The sequence below is a fragment of the Dermacentor andersoni genome, chromosome 8 (assembly GCF_023375885.2).
Source record: "Dermacentor andersoni chromosome 8, qqDerAnde1_hic_scaffold, whole genome shotgun sequence".
Lineage (NCBI taxonomy): Eukaryota > Metazoa > Arthropoda > Arachnida > Ixodida > Ixodidae > Dermacentor > Dermacentor andersoni.
Genome location: NC_092821.1, coordinates 130547258 through 130571033, shown reverse-complemented (window position 1 = coordinate 130571033; position 23776 = coordinate 130547258). Strand labels below are relative to the sequence as shown.

At 45.5% G+C, this 23776-nt stretch overlaps 1 protein-coding gene across 1 annotated transcript; it reads right to left on the bottom strand.

The window, feature by feature from the left end:
- Window positions 1-370: 370 nt before the first annotated feature.
- LOC126526073 (BTB/POZ domain-containing protein KCTD9-like) lies at window positions 371-23546 on the bottom strand. The gene is made up of 9 exons (XM_050174067.3): window positions 23504-23546; window positions 21311-21398; window positions 19101-19297; window positions 18296-18363; window positions 17685-17828; window positions 15347-15496; window positions 12664-12778; window positions 8122-8255; window positions 371-539 (listed from the first exon to the last, which is right to left on the bottom strand). Exons 1-9 carry the CDS (start codon window positions 23544-23546, stop codon window positions 492-494), a joined length of 987 nt encoding a protein of 328 aa, XP_050030024.2. The 3' UTR covers window positions 371-491.
- Between the last annotated feature and the right edge of the window lie 230 nt (window positions 23547-23776).

The window sequence follows — 23776 nt, the reverse complement described above, 5'->3', positions numbered from 1 at the left end:
ATAGATAGATAGATAGATAGATAGATAGATAGATAGATAGATAGATAGATAGATAGATAGATAGATAGATAGATAGATAGATAGATAGATAGATAGATAGATAGATAGATAGATAGATAGATAGATAGATAGATAGATAGATAGATAGATAGATAGATAGATAGATAGATAGATAGATAGATAGATAGATAGATAGATAGATAGATAGATAGATAGATAGATAGATAGATAGATAGATAGATAGATAGATAGATAGATAGATAGATAGATAGATAGATAGATAGATAGATAGATAGATAGATAGATAGATAGATAGATAGGAAAGTTTCATAGGAAAGATCGTGCTGCACCCTAAGCTTTAAAAATGAAAACAAAGAAAGAAGGCAAGTGGAGTCGTGGTGTTTCATCTACGCCATCAATTGGACGGGTTCATTTAGATAATTCGCTCTTCGGCCGAGATTGCGTCAGGACGCTTCGCGTGTCGCCAGCCACTAGCCGAGGACCACGTCTTGCAGGTTGCAGCTGGACAAGTTGCAGTCCTGCAAAGTTCAAAGACGCGTGCTGTCTCAAGGGAGGGAAAGTTTAAACTATAAAAGTGGGACAAGAGATACAGTCCTTGTCCAATGTATACTGGCTATGTTGCCCGCTTCCACCAGCCTTACCACAGGCTATTTAAGGAAGTTCCTGTGGCATGTCGTAAGTTACACAACCCTAAGGAATGAAGTGAAATCTCGTACCTGCTCACCATCCAGAATTAAGCAGTGCAGAGATATCAACGGGCACCGCATCACACAGCCAAACGACACATACGGTTAAGGTGCAGAGTAATGCGTATACATTTGACAAAAGCTATACATTCCTCTAGCCTAACCAAAGCATACTAGTAAGAAACCCGCCACTGCTGTTCTCCAATCACGGTTGCTGTGTAGATATATATATATATATATATATATATATATATATATATATATATATATATATATATATATATATATATATATACTCCACATCTCTGTAAGGTGCCTTGTGGATGTCTCGTGCTGAAGATGCCCTCTCGGTGAGCGCATATTTCACCCCTCATCTTTTAAGAGGTACAATACATACAAGCATTTGTCTAGCAAACCAGATTTTTTTTTTCAAGGGAATTTTCCACGTCTCAGTAATTTCTCTCGTCGTATTCGAGTGCTGATTGCCGTGTTATAGTTTGTTAACGAAGCTTTCCCTCAAGTCTAAATATTTTAAGGCAGTTTTCCTAGCCTCTAAAGCCGCTCGAGTTCGCTCTTCTCCTTGAGCGGCCATTTTTCCTAGAAAGTATGCCTTCCAACTACTCCGCCATTAAACTGGCTCTCTCAACTACTACACGCAGAGACAAAGCAACAGCGCGCGCATTAGATCCCATAGATGAGATGAGTATTTACAATTAGTATTAGGGTTATAATTATATTCGAGTGCTGATTGCCGTGCTATCGTTTGCTAACGAAGCTTTCCCTCAAGTCTAAATATTCTAAGGCAGTTTGTCGTGTGCGTATCATGGCTACGCACGCTTATATCGCATTCCGTTTTTCTACCACGGGTGCGCTTTAAAACCACGGCGCTGTAATTTTGCTTCAGAGACTTTCCTTCCCTCCCTTCTTCTCCACCCTTAAACTGGCTCTCTTAACTACTACACACAGAACAAAGCAACAGCGCGCGCATTAGATCCCATAGATGAGATGAATATTTACAATTAGTATTAGGGTTATAATTATATTCGAGTGCTGATTGCTGTGCTATCGTTTGTTACCGAAGCTTTCCCTCAAGTCTAAATATTTTAAGGCAGTTTGTCGTGTGCGTATCATGGCTACGCACGCTTATATCGCATTCCGTTTCTCTTCCACGGGTGCGCTTTAAAACCACGGCGCTGCAGTTTTTGCTTTTCTCTTCTTTCTTCTTCTCCGCCCTTAAACTGGCTCTCTTAACTGTACTACACGCAGAGACAAAGAAACAGCGCGCGCATGCGATCCCATAGATGAGATGAATATATATATATATATATATATATAGAAAACTATCAGTCATAGCTCTCGTAGTATAGCCCTCTGGGCCGTTTCCTTTTTTTTCGAAAGTAGTCCTATTAGGGTTATTATAATTACACGAAGGTATTTCGCCCTCATCAGCAGCAGTCCTTGGTATAGTTATTCTGGCGGCTAGCTTCCCACGCTATGCGTGCCGCCATCGCACCTGGTTAAGCTTTTCCTAGACGCTAGAGTTATGCTTTGTCCGCGCAACCTTGAGCGATCGGAAAGCGCGTTTCCCCCTCTTGGCCGGCGGAGAAGGGAGGCTTCGTTCCGGCCGCGAAGCTCTCCACATCTCTGTAAGGTGCCTTGTGGATGTCTCGTGCTGAAGATGCCCTCTCGGTGAGCGCATATTTCACCCCTCATCTTTTAAGAGGTTCAATACATACAAGCATTTGTCTAGCAAACCAGATTTTTTTTTTTTTTTTCAAGGGAATTTTCCACGTCTCAGTAATTTCTCTCGTCGTATTCGAGTGCTGATTGCCGTGTTATAGTTTGTTAACGAAGCTTTCCCTCAAGTCTAAATATTTTAAGGCAGTTTTCCTAGCCTCTAAAGCCGCTCGAGTTCGCTCTTCTCCTCGAGCGGCCATTTTTCCTAGAAAGTATGCCTTCCAACCACTCGCAAAAACCGACTATCGCGGACAACATGAGTCTCTTTCCACGTAAGTGTGAGGCTCGGAGCAGGAGCTGTGGCGCTTGAAAGTAGCCTGGGGCCTGACGAACCAACCGTCTGAGCTATCTTTACGGGCAACATCGAAGGGTCACGAGTTCAAATCACCTGTTATGTTCCTTTTTTTTTTTCGCCCCTTTTTCTTTCTTTTTTTCTTTCTTTTAATGTCTTTTCCTTTATTTTATCACTGTACGGGAACCCTCCTAAAAAAAAAAAAAGAAAAAAAAAGGAAGATATATATCTTCAAATATGTATGGCCTCACACTCACATGTGCAGGTCATAAATACCAGGTTCTCTAGCTGAGTGCCATCCATGCGGTATAACCGAGCTCAGATTGGTCCACCTTGACTGACCAAGTAGGGCACCACTGTAGGTTAAATGAGGCGTACAACTCCTGCGGGACCCGCCGTGGTTGCTCAGTGGTTATGGTGTTAGACTGCTGAGCACGAGGTCGCGGGATCGGACCCCGACCACGGCGGCCGCATTTCGATGGGGGCGAAATGCGAAAACACCCGTGTACTTAGAATTAGGTGCACGTTAAAGAACCCCAGGTGGTCGAAATTTTCGGAGTCCTCCACTACGGCGTGCATAATCAGAAAGTGGTTTTGTCACGTAAAACGCCATAAATTAAATTTTTAATTTAACTCCTACGGGGACGGTAGAGTATCCGTCTCCAGTGCAAGAGGACCGTGATTCAAATCCCAGTGCCGCGCTATTCTCCACTGGAAAATACAAAAAAAAACCGTGTGTTGAGAAAATTGCACAAACAGGCCTGGAGTGCGGCCTGATCCCGGTGACCAGAACCGGTAACGCACTCTCTCACCAGAGCAGGATTAGCCACCCTGGTGCAGTACTTGGCCACAACCTCCTATATGAATACAACAATCGAACCCCGGCCCTCAGTCCCCAGCAGCCGCGAAGCAACTGACCACGGCGGCGGTCAGATCTGTGACGCTGCAGAGGGTGCTAAGAATACCTGGCTCCGGACAGGCCGCCATTGGAATCTGAACCTGGCAACGTTTAACGTTAGAACGCTATCTAGTGAGGCGAGCCTAGCAGTGTTATTGGAGGAATTAGAGGGTAGTAAATGGGATATAATAGGGCTCAGTGAGGTTAGGAGGACAAAAGAAGCATATACAGTGCTGAAAAGCGGGCATGTACTGTGTTACCGGGGCTTAGCGGAGAGACGAGAACTAGGAGTCGGATTCCTGATTAATAAGGAAATAGCTGGTAACATACAGGAATTCTATAGCATTAACGAGAGGGTGGCATGTCTTGTTGTGAAACTTAGTAAGAGGTACAAAATGAAGGTTGTACAGGTCTACGCTCCTACATCTAGTCATGATGACCAGGAAGTCGAAAGCTTTTATGAAGACGTAGAATCGGCGATGGGTAAAGTCAAAACAAAATACACTATACTGATGGGCGACTTCAATGCCAGGGTAGGCAAGAAGCAGGCTGGAGACAAGTCAGTGGGGGAATATGGCATAGGCTCTAGGAATAGCAGAGGAGAATTATTAGTAGAGTTTGCTGAACAGAATAATATGCGTATAATGAATACCTTTTTCCGCAAGCGGGTTAGCCGAAAGTGGACGTGGAGGAGCCCGAATGGTGAGACTAGAAATGAAATCGACTTCATACTCTGCGCGAACCCTGGCATCATTCAAGATGTAGACGTGCTCGGCAAGGTACGCTGCAGTGACCACAGGATGGTAAGAACTCGAATTAGCCTAGACTTGAGGAGGGAACGAAAGAAACTGGTACACAAGAAGCCAATCAATGAGTTAGCGGTAAGAGGGAAACTAGAGGAATTCCGGATCAAACTACAGAACAGGTATTCGGCTTTAACTCAGGAAGAGGACCTTAGTGTTGAAGCAATGAACGACAATCTCATGGGCATCATTAAGGAGTGCGCAATAGAAGTCGGTGGTAACGCCGTTAGACAGGAAACCAGTAAGCTATCGCAGGAGACGAAAGATCTGATCAAGAAACGCCAATGTATGAAAGCCTCTAATCCTACAGCTAGAATAGAACTGGCAGAACTTTCTAAGTTAATCAACAAGCGTAAGACAGCGGACATCAGGAACTATAATATGGATAGAATTGAACAGGCTCTCAGGAACGGAGGAAGCCTAAAAACAGTGAAGAAGAAACTAGGAATAGGCAAGAATCAGATGTGTGCGTTAAGAGACAAAGCCGGCAATATCGTTACTAATATGGACGAGATAGTTCAAGTGGCTGAGGAGTTCTATAGAGATTTATACAGTACCAGTGGCACCCACGACGATAGTGGAAGAGAGAATAGCCTAGAGGAATTCGAAATCCCACAGGTAACGCCAGAAGAAGTAAAGAAAGCCTTAGGAGCTATGCAAAGGGGGAAGGCAGCTAGGGAGGATCAGGTAACAGCAGATTTGTTGAAGGATGGTGGTCAGATTGTTCTAGAGAAACTGGCCACCCTGTATACGCAATGCCTCATAACCTCGAGCGTACCGGAATCTTGGAAGAACGCTAACATAATCCTAATCCATAAGAAAGGGGACGCCAAAGACTTGAAAAATTATAGACCGATGAGCTTACTGTCTGTTGCCTACAATGCATTTACTAAGGTAATCGCAAATAGAATCAGGAACACCTTAGACTTCTGTCAACCAAAGGACCAGGCAGGATTCCGTAAAGGCTACTCAACAATAGACCATATTCACACTATCAATCAAGTGATAGAGAAATGTGCAGAATATAACCAACCCTTATATATAGCTTTCATTGATTACGAGAAAGCGTTTGATTCAGTCGAAACCTCAGCAGTCATGGAGGCATTACGGAATCAGGGTGTAGATGAGCCATATGTAAAAATACTGGAAGATATCTATAGCGGCTCCACAGCCACCGTAGTCCTCCACAAAGAAAGCAACAAAATCCCTATAAAGAAAGGCGTCAGACAGGGAGATACGATATCTCCAATGCTATTCACAGCATGTTTACAGGAGGTATTCAGAGGCCTGGAGTGGGAAGAATTGGGGATAAAGGTTGATGGAGAATACCTTAGCAACTTGCGATTCGCTGATGATATTGCCTTGCTTAGTAACTCAGGAGACCAATTGCAATGCATGCTCACTGACCTGGAGAGGCAAAGCAGAAGGGTGGGTCTGAAAATTAATCTGCAGAAAACTAAAGTACTGTTTAACAGTCTCGGAAGAGAACAGCAGTTTACGATAGGTAGCGAAACACTGGAAGTGGTAAGGGAATACATCTACTTAGGGCAGGTAGTGACCACGGATCCGGATCATGAGACTGAAATAACCAGAAGAATAAGAATGGGTTGGGGTGCGTTTGGCAGGCATTCTCAAATCATGAACAGTAGGTTGCCACTATCCCTCAAAAGGAAAGTGTACAACAGCTGTGTGTTACCAGTACTCACATATGGGGCAGAAACCTGGAGGCTTACGAAAAGGGTTCTGCTGAAATTGAGAACGACGCAACGAGCTATGGAAAGAAGAATGATGGGTGTAACGTTAAGGGATAAGAAAAGAGCAGATTGGGTGAGGCAACAAACGCGGGTAAACGACATCTTAGTTGAAATCAAGAAAAAGAAATGGGCATGGGCCGGACATGTAATGAGGAGGGAAGATAACCGATGGTCACTAAGAGCTACGGACTGGATTCCAAGAGAAGGGAAGCGTAGCAGGGGGCGGCAGAGAGTTAGGTGGGCAGATGACATTAAGACGTTTGCAGGGACAACATGGCCACAATTAGTACATGACCGGGGTAGTTGGAGAAGTATGGGAGAGGCCTTTGCCCTGCAGTGGGCGCAACTAGGCTGATGATGATGATGATGATGATGATGATGATGATGATGATGATGATGATGATGATGATGATGATGATGATATATATATATACAAGACTGCAAGAAAGCATTCTCGGGCAATTCAAAGGCAAAATTCAACTAGGTGGCTGTGGTCTAGAAGGACTCATAAATGTATTTCCCTACTTCTTCAAGGTCATCACCAGAGTTAGTGTTTAAGACGATTAAAAAGTCGTACACATATCTAAAGACACGTCAGTAAGCCCACCTATGTTGATCGTAAGGATCATCTATGTTGGTCGTACTCGCCTAGTTTAAGTAAGGCACTTCTGCCGTTTGATTCATGTCACTCTAAGCTGGTCAAATGGGGCGTTGCGTTGTCATGCTTGAGGTCATATCTTGCCAAGTCATATCACCTAAAGGTCCAAGCTAGTTTCTTCTCCCCGCTGTTATGTCTCCGTAATATAGGTGAGAGTCGCTGCTGAAGGCCATATGCCACCGTACCACTGACAAGGAGATTGAAAAAGGAGACAAGAGAGAGAGGCGAAAGTTTGAGGTAATGCCATATGTCCATCAGGTTTCACATGGGATGAAAAAGGTGGCCGGAAAATTAATTCGGTGTTCATGTGATCTTTTTGATCACCCTGCAAGATGTCGCGCTAATGCGCCCTTTTTAACGTAGATAGACCCAAGAGTGAAAGATGCGGCATGAATCCCAGACGCACGTATGTGCTGTGTAGAACACAGGTGGAGAACGAGTTTCCGCTGACCTGTGGAATGTTCAATGTGGGGCAAAGCGGAATATGTTTTAATAAGCTTTTAATGAAACACTTTAACTCACTAGAAGATGGCGGCGGAAAGGACCTGCCAGTTCATTGTAGGTAATGTGTGAAGAAGTGCAAGCCAATTTTCGATAGAACGAGGGTGTTAGAGCCAGCTAAGCATCAAAGTGCACGTGAAATCTTGGAACCTTCCTTGATAGCAAGACATGGCCCAGATAGGTGCGCCAGCGAACCATCAGTGTATCCTTTCAAGAAAGGCCTTGATTTTTTGGTAGATAGGGGCTTGGCGAGGGCGTATTCTATGGTCACGTGGTTATGATTGGGCTTGCGCATGCGCATTGTTTGAAGACGCAGCATTCTGCACTAGACCTGACTTCTACTTTGGTGTCTCGTCCCTAGCGCAGTTTAAGTTCCCAGAAAATGACTTGCCAACTAGCCTCCCAACACACTCTCCTCGAGTCCTACAGCGCGCCGCCTAATCTCTGAGCCCGTGCTATGCTTCCTCTGGTCAAGATGTGCATCACAAGACAGCGCCACTAACGCTGCTTGTTGCGTACACCATACGCCTCTGGAAAACCGGTATTCCGTAAAGGGAGTCCAGAACACCTAGCGCATGTGGAGCGTTATAATACGGTAAAACATAATGCCACAATATGCAAAGTAGGGTACGTAATATACGTGTGAGATAGTGCACGAGTAGGGTAGTGTACAGAAAGGCATAGTAAGGCCTCAGAGGTGCCTAGGGAAAGATCATACAGTGCCTGTGCCGGTTATTATGAACTGTAAATCGGAATCAAGCGGTAACTCACCACCATGGTAGCACCGGTAAGGACTGCGCTGCGCATGTCGCAGCCTACCATGCTGGCTTTCTTCAGAAGCGCCCCCTTGAGATTGACGCCGTACATCTTGCTCCCGTCCAGCACGGCGTCCTGCAGGTTGGCCCCTGTGACGCCGGTTTCAACGGGTCAGTCAGTTTATTCGGACATTTGTCAGGAAAAGAGACAGTGAAGAGCGTCACACGTTCCTACACGGCACAACGTGTCACTATTTACGGAATGCGGGAGACGCAGACGCGAGCTGCAGAGCTGGTAGCGCCATCTTGTGAGGATGAGTTTAACGAGAACGCACCAAAGTATTGTTGCTATCACGGGCTAGTACTAAAGGCATCGGCGGTGGCATAATCACAGATGCACACACATAGTTTCGTACATATTACAAGGCAATGCTACGCAGGCTCGACCTTCCACTGCTCGCATTGGCCAATAAATATAGCGCGTCACATATATAATATGCAGGAGACATTTACATATGCCACCTATACTTTCAGTCACATTATATGACACACTTATTACGTGGAAGGCCTCTCAAATCAGAAGCTACCGTATAGGCTCGTGCAAGGGCCGCAGTTTTGACGAGCTGCGGCACTTGCACGGGACCGAAGCTTTTGGTCAAAATGGTGCCGTTGCACCATTGTACCATTGCATCAGAGGTCAACGCGCAGTTCTGCGTGCTGACTGTGCCTCGGTAAGGCCCAATGAAAACGCGCCAAGCGTCTCAACGCCCTCTCTTGCCCGCGAGGTATTCATAACCCGAAGGACGCTCAGCAGCCTTCAGTTGGCCACTCGCACCCCCCCCCCCCAAAATCTCAAGTTGGCCCATACCCGTAATTCAACTTGGCCAACGCCCAAATTTCAGTCGCCCCTAAATCTTAAGTGGCCCACCCACATATTTCACGATGGCCCACCATTAAATTTAAGTTGGCCCGCCTCTAAATTTCAAGTTGACGTACCCACAAGTTACAAGCTGGCCCATGCCCAAATTTCAGTTGGCCCACCTCCGAACTTCAAGTTAACCCAACCCATAATTTCGAGTTGACCCACCCCTGAATTTCATTTGGCCTAACCCTACCATAATCTTTCCTATGTATTTTCTAATGAGCCATATCCCTCTTTATGGGTATTCTCTTCTTTATTTTATTCTTTGCTTTAAATTGTTCCTGATGGATTAAAAGCTACCAGTCTTTTACATTTATACTATCATAACGACTAAATGACTTAACTTTGCTAAGCATTTTTCTGCAGATGCAAGGCATTACTTTTCGCGTGACAGAGCTGGGGAGTTTATCAAAGAATGAAAAATTGCACAGATCGCGCAGACTGAGAGAATAGGTTTAAGCGTAGATTTCATTGGTGCTTGAGAATGACGAAGAACATTTGATGACGATGTAGGTGACAACGATGACAAGACCCCGATTCAGTGTCGAAGAAGGAATGACGACGACGGCACGTCGATGTGATATGACGACAGTGAAATGGCGACCAGTGCGTAACGACGATGGCATGGCAACAATGAGCTGATGATGCAGGAACCACGACGATGGCATGACGACAACGGGATATAGAAGCTGGAATGACGACGGAGTGACGTCGGCGGAACGATGGCGATGGAATTGAGAGCGACGGAACGACGGTGACGACGGCGTGATAAAAAAGAAACGACAACGAAACGAGGACGATAGAGTGAAGAAAATGGAACGATGATCGCATGACAACGAAGGAATGATGAAAATGGAATGCAGGCGATGAAATTGCGACGACGGAATGGCCCTGACGGCATGACGATAACGGTGTGTTTGTGGTGGAGTTCCCGCCGCCATGGGCCGCCCAGCTTGCACTATATTCGGCGCTGATTTGGACTACATTCGGTGCCCACCAATCATGCAAGACAAAAGTAGCCAGCAGCCAACATCCGCAAAATGAGGGAACTGGAAGAAAGTTTCACAGTTAAAGACAAAAAAATAACAGCACTCTGGGAAATGGGCCGTCACCAAGGGATAGGCAAGTGGTATTTCTAGTTGCCGAGAGCATGGAGAGGGGAAGAGAAGAGTGGGAAGAGGGTGCAGGTGAGGAGGATCGATCGGGATGGGGGCCTCACTAAGAGCTACGAAGGCTGTTGAATAAAGATTTTCCCTGACCCACTGCTCTTTAGTGCGCATCAAGTAAATTTCACACAGTGCTAGGCTGTGGCCTATACATCTCTATAGGTCAACGAAAAGTTTTCAGCTCTTTCCTAACAGCTATGTTTCTTTTTAGCCGGTCTGAAGAGTGAGGAAGGCGGAAACTGAGAGCCACTGGAGTACAGGGCAGTTATTAACTCTCTGAATTTCAAAGTTAACACATCCCACCAAATTTTTCAAGAAATAACGATGGTGTGTGGGACAGATGCCCCATCGTGTGGCGTCATTAACTACTGGCATCGGCAGTTCAAATGTGGATGGAACTTAGTCGAAACAGTAAGCACTCCCGGTCGACCTCGTTCAACCATCGGTGGGGATGCCAATACAAAAGTGAAATATTACCGCATAGCGATTCAAAAACTAGCCTAAATGCTCACGAACAGTGTATTGTCCGTAGAGAATATTATTCACGAACACCTGCACATGCAAAAGGTGTCGGTGAGTTGGGTTCCCATAGCTTGTTTTCTGCTTTTCGCAAGGAGCACCGAGTAAGCTGCAGCAGCGAACGTTTGGCTACATGCTTTAAAAAACAAAGATGATTTATTTTTGGAAAGTTTATTACGCTCGATGGAACATGGATTTATTGTTATGAATTAGAAAATAAATTCCACTTTAAACAATGCAACTACTTTGGCTCGCCGGCCCCCAAAAAGGCACGCATTCAACTTTCAGCTAGCAAAGTGATGCTGACCCTTTTTTTTTTCTTTTGAGATCAGCAAGAAGTGGCAATGACAGATTTCCTGCTGAAAAGTGTCACCTTGATGGAGACCTGTTATGTTAACTTGCTTAGAAAATTAGGGGAAGCCATCAAACTCAGCAAGCATGGTGTGCTGTGAAAAGGCATCCGGATCTTGCAAGACAATGCTCCTGCTCACAATTAGCATGTTGCACATATGGAAGCACGCTCCCGTAGACGGCAGGCGACAGCACCCATTCTCCTTGAAGTCTCTCCCTTTACAACCAGCCGCCACCGACAACAACCGCACGTGACGTCACTCTACTAACCCTTTAAAACTAACATGCCGAGGACGACGAGGCCGCCTTTGACGAAGATAAGTCCTCTTATCTCCTATAGTCTCCTATCGAAACCTTGGCCAGCTTTTCGGAGGCACCTTATCCCTGTTTATAACCTTTATACTACTCCCGTGGATATGAAATTCTTCACCATTCCCCGTACACCTCCAACCTTTCGCTCTCAAATTCCGACCTCTTTAAATATAGGAAGTTATTTTTCAAAAGCACGCAGTTTCTTGATGCTGACACGCTCATCGCTCAGGTTGTGTCATCGCTCCAATGTCATGACACATTGTCTAATGCTCCAAGAGTAGTATCTACAGCTGCGTAAAACGATGTCAGGAGTGCATGGCTCTCAGTGGCAACTATATAGAGAAAGCCCACAGGAAGTGGGTCAGTGGAATTTTTTTTAATTAAACGCCCCTCCTACCAAACATTGCCTTAAAAAGGCAGGGCAACCTTAGGGGGCCTACCTTTAAAGAGCCAACGCGCTGCTTCTTTACCGGTAGACAAATTACTAGACCCGAGCGAACGATGTCCAATTTAATTGCGTCACGGTCAGCTCATGCGGGAACTTCAAGACGGCTTCGCGACACATCTACCGTTTTCTGCGTCTTTCCTGGCTTATCAATTAATCTCCTCCAATGGGTAAAAGTGGTCCTGTTAGTGTTTCAGGAGCGTAATTCACATCTTAACGTTATGTCTCTGTTTAGTATTCATTCCAGTATGGCTAGCCATATAGTTGGGTTTAAAAAGTGGAAGACAAGAATTTTATTGATTGGTTCATTCATTCATTCATTCATTCATTCATTCATTCATCCATCCATTCATTCACTCATTCAATGAAGTTCACGTCCCAAAGCAGCAGTATGGGAGAATGGAGAGAAACCGCAGCAGTGGGCTTCGGATTTATTTTCGTCATCTGTCATTCTTCAACGTATATCTAAATCCAGACACACGAGAGTTTTTGTATTTCGTCCCCCGTCAAAATGCAGCCAGCCTGGCTTGGAATCAAAAACTCGACCTGGCACTGAGCAGCAGACTGCTATTAGCACCATCGTGGCGGTTAGGAAGAAACTTTACGAAGGGCATTAAATTGAAAGAAAGTCAGCAATGACTACATCAGCAACAAGATTCAGTGGTGATACAGCGTGAAATGCGTCAGCATTCCGTCGCACCTCTATGAGAGCCCGGATCCACGATTTATGCCACGTTCATCACATTGCAAAGTACGTGCCGTTCAAGAGCTCACTTCGACACGTTTAATGCTAACGCATTAGAACTTGCAATGCAGCAGGCCCCAGCGAAGCAAGCGGCGTACCTTCGAGGTTAGCACTGTTGGAAGCGATATCGCCTTGTTGTCCCAGAACGCAGTGATTCATGTTGGCTCCAGACAGGTTAGCCTTGTTCAACTTTGCCCCGAGAAGCTGAGCTCTCTGGAAATAAGGGGCAACGCAGGCATAAACTAGGAGAACCTGGAGAGGTCATCATCATCATCATATTTGTTGTCAGTCATCTTTGAATATGCGATTGGCAAGGTACAGACCTCGTAACGACAGATAACGGAGATAGATAGATTTCGTCCGGAACGTAGGGAAATGCAGGCATCAAAGAGAGAGAAAAAAAAAATTTTTTTCACGATGTATTTTCTAGGTGTTAACTTCAGACATAGCACTTGATGCAGGGAAAGAAGGTAGCGCTTTTATCGTTGGCCTATTCTATGTTCACTGAAACACAAAAGCTATCTCCAAGTTACCTGATTTCATTTATCCCACATTATATTCTGGGGAATAATGGCAAAAACTTGCAATGTAGAAAAATATAGTTGGGCAGGCCACTTAATGCGTAGCGCAGATAAACGGTGGACCATTAGACTTACAGAATGATTACCAAGGGAAGGAAAGTGCAGTCGAGGACGGCGAAAAACTAGCTGGGGTGATGAAATTAGGAAATTTGCAGGCGCAACTTGGAAACAGCTATAGCGCAAGGCAGGGGTAATTGGAAATCGCTGGGAGAGGCAAAATCGCTGGGAGAGGCCTTCGTCCAGCAGTGAACATAAAAGGAGGCTGCTGCTGCCGATGATGATGTGAATCTATACCGTGATCCACAGGCGTTTTCATGCCCCTTGCACCCATTACATAACAATGAACATCCACAGACCCCGCGGAACTTGCAATCTAAATCACGCGAAACTTCATCTTTAGCTGCAAGCAGTCTGTGTCACGAGGGAAGAGGCGGTGTATGATGCCTGTCGACGGCACGATGATGAGAGGTGTATACACTGATAAGTACGACAGATATGTAAATACGCTTAGCATCTCTTCAGCACTTTCGTCACAGCTGGTACATAACAATTCTGAGGAATCGGCCTAAAATGGGTAGATTGCCGGTGGCCGCAAGTTGTCTATTCGGGCACGCACACAGTCGCACATACCCAGAGGCGCATACCAACAACCAGAAGTTATATCGTCTAGCTACTAGGCGAGCAGAATGCTACGACCGCAAGAACCCGGAGAAGAGGCAAAGGAAGCTTCGCTGAAATTAATTACGGGTTTTTTCTTACACCACCTGCCCACTTGCATTCCTTCCTCTGGGTGTTAACATGGTGATCGTATTAGAGACTGTGGTCGTTGCCTGTTTTCAATGTGGTCGGGCAGGCGTTATATTTCATATCGTCTTTCCTCCTCCCCCCACGTTATAGAGTAGCCAACTGGACGGCTACTCTGGTCAACATCTCTACCTTTCATCTCCTAATTCATTGTCGCTCTCTCCCTCTAGATTGCAATGAGTACGTCAGTCACGTGTCCTTTCTCTACTTTCATTAAGACTACGAGAGGCACCGTAGTTGAGGACTACGGATTAATTTGACCACCTGGGCTTACTTAACGTTCTCCGGAAACATGGTACACTCTCACGTCTGAAAGTGAAGCTTTTCTTTGCCCCTTCTATCGCTTCCAGGACGCCGGCTCCTGTATTGCTGATAATACAACAGCTTGGGCCACTGTGTATGCGTCAGTGGAGACATGCCACCGAGTATACGCCCGAACTGACGGAAGCCTGGACCCGAGCAAGTGCCGTTGAGTATGCGCTAGAATAGGCAACCTGGGACACTAGGGTATGTGCAAATAAGTATGTGAGACTAGGCACGTAAGTATATATGGCCAATACTGCAGAATCGGTATTCGCTGGTGGGTAGGTGCCAAGACAGATAAGCCAAGCAAGGGGCAAGAAGGCAAGAAGTCGGCAGCAGCAAATTGACCGACTCAGCTGCAGATAAGGGAAACAGACGTCAGCAGCATCAAATTGAACGAGTCAGCTACAGCTAAGGGAAAATGAAGTCGGCAGTAGCAAATTGAACAAGTCAGCTGCAGATAGGGGAGACGAAGTCCGCAACATAAGCAGGCCAGTGCGTAAAAAAAAGACAGCAGACTGGGACCAGAGCGGGCATTGGGCAATCTATTATAGGTGTGTTGAGGTACCTATAGTAGAATAATATAGGAGTATAAGAAGAATAAGACGTGAACACATTTCGGTAAGCTTAAGAAAGGCTTCGCTCGTCACCCACATACCCACGTGGGTGGTATCTGCCATCTACATTTTTTTTTTTTGCATTCGGTTCCTACAATAATGATGTCACCGCGACCTGGAATCTGACTCGCGGGCTTGATCGTGCTTGCTAGCATGATCGCGTAGCTACTAAACCACTGTGATGATGTTTACATGCGCTAAAGCTTATTTGCTTTTGCACGTTACCCCTAACATTTTTTTCAAAATTATCGCTTCTTTGTTTCCTTCTTTTTTCACCTCACCTTTCCCGATTTCCCTTTTTCTCTACACCTTTGTCAGCAGAAGGATGTTCCCTATTTAACTCGATATTAGAAGTGCTCCGGCTATTCAATGATAGTTTCCGATTTCGATCAGGACTTTTTTGATGTTTCGAAGCGTCCCTAATTTTCGAGTTGCTCTGCGCACACGTGGTGAAATCCATGTACAGCTGTCGTCACCTCGAGCTTGGCTCCGCTCAGGTCGGCGTCCTCGAAGCAGCAGTGGCTGAGGTTGGTGTGGGACAGGTTGCAGTTGCGCAGTTTGGCCCACTTGAAGTTGATTCGGTGCAGGTCCAGGCTCGAGAGGTCGGCACCCGTAAAATCCGCGGCCTGCATTAGCGAGTACGGCACTTTGATTGGTCCGCCGGGCTTTACCTATCCAATCCATCGTAGGAGAGTTCTTTGTGTTTCGTTTCTTTTCAATTTACCGCCCTTATTTGTGGTAGAAAAAATATCAACTGTCATGCATTCGTCTGCCTTCAGTGCCGCAATCTACAGCTATCTTGAAGGGGTGTACGGTAGCGCGACACACAGGGACACACACACAGCCCACATTGCAACCCGCATGAACTACAGCTATCGTTCATTAAAGAATATACCACTAAAGTGAGCACAAGGATTACATGGAATAATTAAATTATGGGGTTGTACGCGCCAGAACCGCGATATGAGAATGAGGCACGCCGTAGTGGGGGACTCCGGAAATTTGGACCCCCTGCGGTTCTTTAACATGCAGCTAAATCTAAGTACACGGGTTTTTCCGCATTTCGCCCCCATCGAAATGCGGCCGCCGTGGCCGGGATCCGATCCCCATGGAATAATTAAGCTATCAGGTGCTGCGCAAACAGGTGTATAAATGACAGAAAGCAAAGCTAAAATGTGATGATATCCAAAATTGAACTGTTAGAGCAACAAATGTACGAAATGCAGCTTTAGTAAACAGAATTTACTGAAAAGTAAGAAAAATAATCAGGAAATACCCATCAGTGCCCTCCTCAATACCTGCAAAATATCTCTAAAGATATACTGCCTGTTCACTAAAATATTTCAAAGACATGTGAGCAATGTAATATCTCAAACACGTCTTTTCTGCAGGTGGAGAGCAATACTTTCGCCACTGTTCTTTCTGAGCTGTCGTCATCCAGGATTTGCATTTAACGCCAAAATATGAAAAGTGTCAAATGTAACATCGGTAGCCCCTTAGAGGAAATAGTAAGCCAAGTTATACTGATGAATCATTTGTTCTCTCACCGTTTTCTTAATGATGTATCATTTTCTGTGTGCCTATATATGACTTTGTTGCATACAATATTGCCACCGTAAATTGTCACCGAAGATGCTGCTCTTCCATTTGAATCACTCGCGTCTAAACAGACAACCTGACGTAATCCCCACGTGTATTCCCTCTTTCCCGCTTTCTTTGGAATCGGCCAGTGCGGACGTCAGATGACAGGTGCCCTAGTTCAAGATAGGAGACGCCAATTCGATCTTCCCCCTACGAATGACGACTTCCTTGTTACAGAAGGTTAATATTTCAGTCTAGTTCAACTTAATAGTTTCCTTCGATGTCCCTTTAAACAAAGTTCTATCCTACGCCTTGATCATGTCACAGCTTTGACTGCTGTATTGCTGTCTACATTAATGGAAAGCCTTTCTGTCTATGACGACCATGCACCTCTTCGCAATGCTTTCATTGACTTTGATACAATTTCTGTTTTTGACTGTTCGTTCTTCTGTTTTAACCCCCATTGGCATTGAAAGCATGTGTAAACAAAAATAGTGACGGGAATAATCTGTCACCTGATCACCGGCTCTCCATCGAACACCTGGATGCTATTGCTTAAACTACTTTCTACGCCCTTTCTTTTATTTTACATCGTCACATCAGTTTTTCTTATTTCATATTCGTCATTTCGCCGAACATACTATTGCGTACATTATCTATGTATTTTCGCTTACAGGTGTAGTGCGGTGAGTTGCAATATTTTCCGGTAACCTTGACATTGGCGCATGTAGCAGTTTCTCATTTTGAGGTCCAATATAACTACGACTGTTTTCATGATTCTTCTTTCTTTTTGTCTTGTGTAATATTGCATTCCCCTCATCCTTGAGCCTTCTGGCTTGCAGTACTCCTATTAATTAATTTGTTCGCTAAGTAATTCATTCATTCATTAATCATTAATTACATAATCAACCGGTAAATAGCAAATCTGCGCGAAGCTTGAGCGCACGATCGAGCCAGTGGTTCTGCCGTGAGTGTCACCTGTATGCCTGGCGCTGCTGTTGAGGCAACATTCCGTGCGTATCGTAGGAAAACCGAGGCTCACAGGAACGTGGATACTTTTTTTTTGTTTAATGTTACCTGCAACTATCGAACAAGCAATGTCTTCGTAGCCAATGTTTCAACTAACGTCTACTAACGCTGACTCCACGTAAGGCCTCCATTACTCGACGTTGATGTGTTGATCATTTCGCCACCTACGATTCGCAAAAAAAAAAAAAAAAAGGATATACATACCTGGAAACGAATGTCGGCAACGGGCATCCTCGCAGTGGCGTATATGACGTCGTCCCGAGTAAGCGGCCGGTTGCCTGCACGCTCTGCCGGGCCCGGACCGAGTCCGGGCTGGACGTCGTTCTCGATGCCGGTTCTCTCTTCCTCCTGCGAGTCGTTACCGTCGTACAGAGCTCCCTACAAGAAAAAAATTACCAGGGCGAACTATGGCGTCAGTGGCAAGTGACGAGCAGTAGTACAACATATAGATTTCTTCCATTACCTTCGTCCTTCCGGCTTCAAACGGATTCGCGACTTTGAAGAACCCGCCGCCCAGGGGGTATGGCGCTACGATGCCCAGATCGACGAGCTCGAGCTCGCGGTTTCTTTAACGTGCACCTACAACTAAGTGCGCGAGCATTTTTTTTTTTTTTTTTGAGCGTCAGGTCATCGAAATGCGGCCAGGGTCGTACCCGGAACCTCGAGCTCAGCCGCGATGTGCCACACTAACTGGGCTGCAGCGACGGGTGTGTTTCGCTTGAGCGTCTCTAACTGAATACTCATAGCGTGTGGCGGGTTAAGACACTGCGTCACATCCTGCGAGCAACGCAGCGTGCAAATCGCAGGTGCGTCACCTTGCTGAGGGCTTCGAGGTCTTTGACCAGGCTCTCGATCCCAAAGTACTTGGCTTCCTCCAGAACACCTGCAACAAAACAGGTTCTTCTGAATTAACTTTCGAAAAACTCGAGTGAACAGAATTTTATAGGTACGGTACTCACGTAATGAGACACGACAAATAAAAAAAGCAGCCTTTAACGTAGACCCACACCATACGCGCATTTACTCGGGAATGCGGCGTTACGCCGATGCGAATCTGGCACCGAATTCACAAAGCTCATCGTTCCCAAATCCACTTCGACACTGCCCTGCCGCCTTCGCTAAAGTAAAATGTGCAGCGTCAGGATTGGCTGGAATTTCTCTTTGCGAACAATTCCTGCGCAGCAACTCTTTTATGAATACGGAGCCTGACGATGGATCTGACCTGTGTGTGCGAGCTACAATTAAGCGTATGTCACCCAATATGGATATGGTCCATAGGCGTTAGTTATCCCTAAGACGAGGCGCTTCGTTCTGTGTCTGTGTGTGCTGTGCGTGCGCGTTCTTATTCCTGCCTATACTATGTCGGGCTGTATGAGCATATTTTACTGACATTCATTTTCGTTCACTCTTCTCAATCGCGATTTCTATTCTTTCTTTACGCCAGACTATATCTGCTCCATTTGCTCTATATGTCGTTTATGTAAAGCGATAACGGTAATGCGTTGCTTGGTTCGCCTTAACCAGTGCCTCCCACCCCCACCCCCCCTCCCCCCAAAAAAAGAAAAAAGCGATATCCGCATGGCATCCACGGGATGTGCCGGAAAGAGAATGAACACGCACCTGCTGCCGACACCCCCTTGTCGAGCACAAGCTTCTTGTAGCGAAGATAGTTGAGCAGTGGCTTGAAATACACCGGGTCGCGGTCGAACATGTAGGCGCCCTGTGCGTCCTTCTTGACAGCCAAGTCCGCGGCGTTTGGTCCCTGGGAAAAGATGCCGGCGAGTTTGGAACGGGGATCCGAGGAAGTGAGCGTGGTCCTGGAAAAAAGACGGAGCGGCTAGTTTAGAGAGGCATACTCAAACAAAACTCTTGGTTGGGCTAGTTGGGTCATGTTTGAATGAGTGAAGAGCAAGGCGCGATAGACCAGGACAGAAGAAGAACACAAAGGCGCCGGTCCCGTCGTTTGTGTTCTTCTTTTCTATCCTGGTCTATTGCGCCTTCCTATTTACTCATTCTAGTTTAGAGGGGACGCTTAAGCTCGGGTGACCTTATCTAAATGCAAAGGAAGCGAGAAATTTTTTTTTTCTCGCCACACAATGCACCGATCTTTAGTAAGTCTGTTGCGTATAAAAGAAGGTAAACTCTATAGCAACTGTGCCGAGTAGAATTCTTTTTGTTCTGTTAGGGCGTCGATTATTAAAGAAAAACGTTGAGATGTGTGAAACTGAAAAAAAAATCAAGCACTGCGTTATCAACTCTAACTCAGTATTAGATAACGACATCACAAATATGTAGACAGAATTTGCTAGCAAATCTAAAGCCGACAAAATTGGCGTATCACACACGGCCCTCGAATACAACGCCAATTTGCTAGCTGTGTATAGTTTAGAGACTTTCGAAAACCATCGCTGACGCTGAAACACACTCATATGTCATATTTCTTCCTTTTCAGATTGTCTAGCAGATGCAATTTATAAATATAATAAATATAATACTATTATTACCGGACATCGGCCATATACAGTTGCGACTGCTGCATTTGGTGCAGCGTTATCGATTTGTAAACTTCGTGCTTCCATTTGCTGAACGCACCAATTTCCGGCAATTGTTTTTTAGACTATGAGGTCCAAAATGAAAGTTGCTTCTTACGGTTGTTAGAATTTAACTTTCTCAATTGCAACAAATTTCTTGCATGAAGCATACAATTCTTGCACTGCATGAAGCAGATATATTTATTCAGCAGGAGGCTTTACCAACGGGACAACTATATATATATATATATATATATATATATATATATATATAGTTTCCTTGATCAAATAGATGTAAAACGGAGTAATGCTCTCGTCTGACAATAGCAGAATTAATACGAATGAAATATGCTGCGATTTATGGTGTAACATCTATTACTGTTGCTGGTTCAGCAGATTCGGGCCGGAAGAGTTGTATTATTCTATTAGAGTTGTATTGATTATGTTAAGTATTGTATTATTGCGATAGTAAACATATGGACACTCCAGGCGCATTTCCGCTGCCGGCGCCGTGATGTTCCGTAAAAAGTTCAAGTGCGATAACATCGTGGCTGCATGCCGTATGCTGCGTGCGTGCGTGCGTATGTGTGTGTGTGTGTGTGTGCGTGTGTGCGTGCGTGCGTGCGTGCGTGCGTGTGTGTGTGTGTGTGTGTGTGTGTGGGGGGGGGGGTGTCCAAGCTTTGTTAGTGGTGGCGCTGGCTAACACTCCCAGTGCTAGTCCTAGTAGTAAAACATAAATACCCCAGAAGGCGGACGGGAAAACGGCGCCGCGGAAGCTCAGTTGATAAAAGCATCGCACGGGTAAAGCAAAGACGTGGGATCGTTCCCCACTTGCGGCCAGTAGTGTTTTCCTTTTCATCTATTTCGATTTCCATTAATTTATCATTCCTTTAATTCAGTCAAGCTCAAGCATCTTCCCCTATGTTGCTCTTGGGGTCCTTGTTTGTTGGCTTCTTAATATATCATTAATAAAAATCGGGCCCCTCGGTTCCTTTCTTCTCGTTCACACACACACACACACACACACACACACACACACACACATATATATATATATATATATATATATATATATATATATATATATATATATATATATATATATATATATATAGGGAGGAGGGGTTCAGCAGTCCGCCACCCCCGTTCCCCGCCATCGATATACGCCGCTAAAAAAATACAGATCGTAAACATACCTACTCATCCAGACTTTTGACAACCCTCTCACACAAACGCCATTTCCCGGTAAAGTATCACCCTTACATGCCTATGGCGCATCACAAAAGAATTATCACTCACTTGGTGGTGGCGAAATACTGCCCGCCCACGTTGAGGAGAACCCACTCCGAGTTGCCAGGCGGCAGAGAAGGCACCGGCATTGCTGGCGCTAAAGAACAGGAGACAAAGAGCAAATACTAAGATGTTAAGAAGAGGTTTTCTTCAACCTACGGGCCCATGGCTTTACTTCTAGTGAGCGCAACAGCACTCCACACTGACATTTACGAGTCGAAGCAAATACACAGAGCATCCCAACTATCGTGCACCAAGATTTTTAAATAAATATTCAAATGCCACGTAGCGGGACAGAACCAAGGTAATGTTTGCCGTCACTTGGAGATACTCAGATGATTTCTTGCATTTCGCCTCAATACATATTTAGTTTCAATGAATTAAACAACCTCTCAAATATTATATTTATATTAAAGGTGTCAATGAGAGAATTGTAGAGCAACATGCGAAACTCTCGATACCGCTTTCTGTTGCTCAATACGTTCTACATTTTGCTTACTATATTTCCTTGTGAAGTGGCCCGTTTCTTTTTGTATGTACCACCCCTGCTTTGGCTGCCAAAAAGAATCTGGCAGTATAGTCGAATAAAAAAATAAATAAATAAATAAATAAAAGTATTTTTCCAAGCGTGAAAGAAGCCCGCGATACATGCAAAATTGCCCCTCGACTGGCTGCTCGAGGCACATTGCGTGTATTCGCGGGCTTCATTGACCCGAATGAAGTGTTCCGAACGAACCGGTATAGCATCAGCCAACTTTTCCCAATACAAAGTTTCTTATCCAAGTTACTCTCCGATGCACGTCGCCTGCTTCTTTCGCGAAAAGATGAAATTATTCATTGCTGTCTTTCCAACGGGAAGACACGCATATAACCCTACACAACAAGGCTTTCGACATCCGTATTTTTCATTTCCGGGCTTGTGCGCGGCGGCATCAGGACGACTTGAGAACTACGAGGCAATAAACGCATGCCGCGATAGCAGGTCGTCTTTCGTTTCAAGTTTGAACCTGGATGGGCGGTTTCTCGGCGCGACGCCTAGGGGGCGAGCATTTAGTTGGAGCCGCCAATATTCTTGATAACGTACCACGAATACCCGACAAAGTGGACGCGAGGATGGCTACTGAGGATGCTTAATAGGCGGTGTCCAAAAGCTGACGTCTATGGCGTGTTTCCCGCTCTCACAATCAATTCCGCCGCGTGCAACCAGCAGGAGCATAGCCTTCAAGATCTGAAGCATTTATCCAGAGGGCGCCACCACTGGAGCGTGGATTTGGACACCCCTTATCGGTCAACCAACGCACGCGCAACGTGGAACATGTGTGTTCGCTTCCCACTTGCGGTAAGTTATCGCTTCGTCCACTCCGATTTTTCTGTTGCTTATAATTTCTACATTTAAATTTAACAAATGATTTCTCCTCAGCCTTATCTGGCTCCATTGACGGTCTTCTTCACAGGCTTTCCTCTAGTAATTTTAAAGCGCAGATATTAGGCGCCCGATCCTACGGCGAATGTAGGCGTTGTACCTCGTACCCGAGTGAACGAGTACAGCGAAAGATGAAAGCGAACGCGGAGCGCAGCGGGGGATGAGACGAAGATAGCGAAGAAAGCGCGAGGAGGAAAGTGAAGGAGGAGAGTGCAGCGGAACCATGAGGCGGAAAGGGGAGGAGGAGGGTATGGCGAAAGCGTGTGAAGAAAAGCGTTAATGCTGCGCAAGACAAACTTTGTGGCCACGATGGCTACGAAACGGCGCCAGAGTAGCAAGCGCCGTCTCTATGGAAACAGAACGCTGCATGAGCGAAGATGTGTCTGCGGTCGCTGCTGTGAATCGCGCCCACGCATCCACCCACTGCTTGTCGTGATCTCCCGACTAGGGAGGCAGTCGCGCCATACTTCGCTCAGTTTGCAACGTGCCGCAGGAGACAAATCGTCCTCGCAGGCATTATATCGCGAAATGAAACTTCGTATTGAGCTGCGCTCAAATTTCGATTTAGGGAGTACCGTAATCGTCGGTGAATTTCTTTCTGTTTTCTTTTTTCTTTTTATAGGAAACTCTGTATGGAGGAGCTGGTACTGATTTCTTAGGCATGACACCGAGTTAGGCAAGTCCGGTGACTGTAAGCGCTCAGCATCATAAGGCTGCCAATGCAAAATAAATTTGATCTTCTTCCTTCGCGAGAATCTAACAGACGAGCTGCAGCTTACCAGATATGAAGCCCCCGCCCGACGAGACGTAGAGGACGTCCATATTCCTGAAAGGCACCGAATTTTGCCGTAAGTCAACGATTGTAGCTCTACACGCAACATGCTATATTAGGTAACACCGAGACGCGTTTTTTCCTGCAGGTAAAATAAAGCAGTTGCGTTCTTGCCGCTACTCTAATATTGCTCACATTCGCAACAGATCGCCATATTATGGTCCGTATCGTTAAAAATTACGCTTGGTACTGTTGTTCACGGCATTTGTCATGTTATACT

Bases quoted from the DNA above. Each gene is read 5' to 3' on its own strand.
- LOC126526073 (XM_050174067.3), bottom strand. From the start codon at position 23,546: ATGGACGTCCTCTACGTCTCGTCGGGCGGGGGCTTCATATCTG. The intron at 19,298-21,310 runs GTGAGTGATAAT...TCTTTTTTCCAG, and splicing joins CAGTATTTCGCCACCACCAA to GACCACGCTCACTTCCTCGG. The intron at 17,829-18,295 runs GTGACGCACCTG...AACGACTCGCAG, and splicing joins ACCTCGAAGCCCTCAGCAAG to GAGGAAGAGAGAACCGGCAT.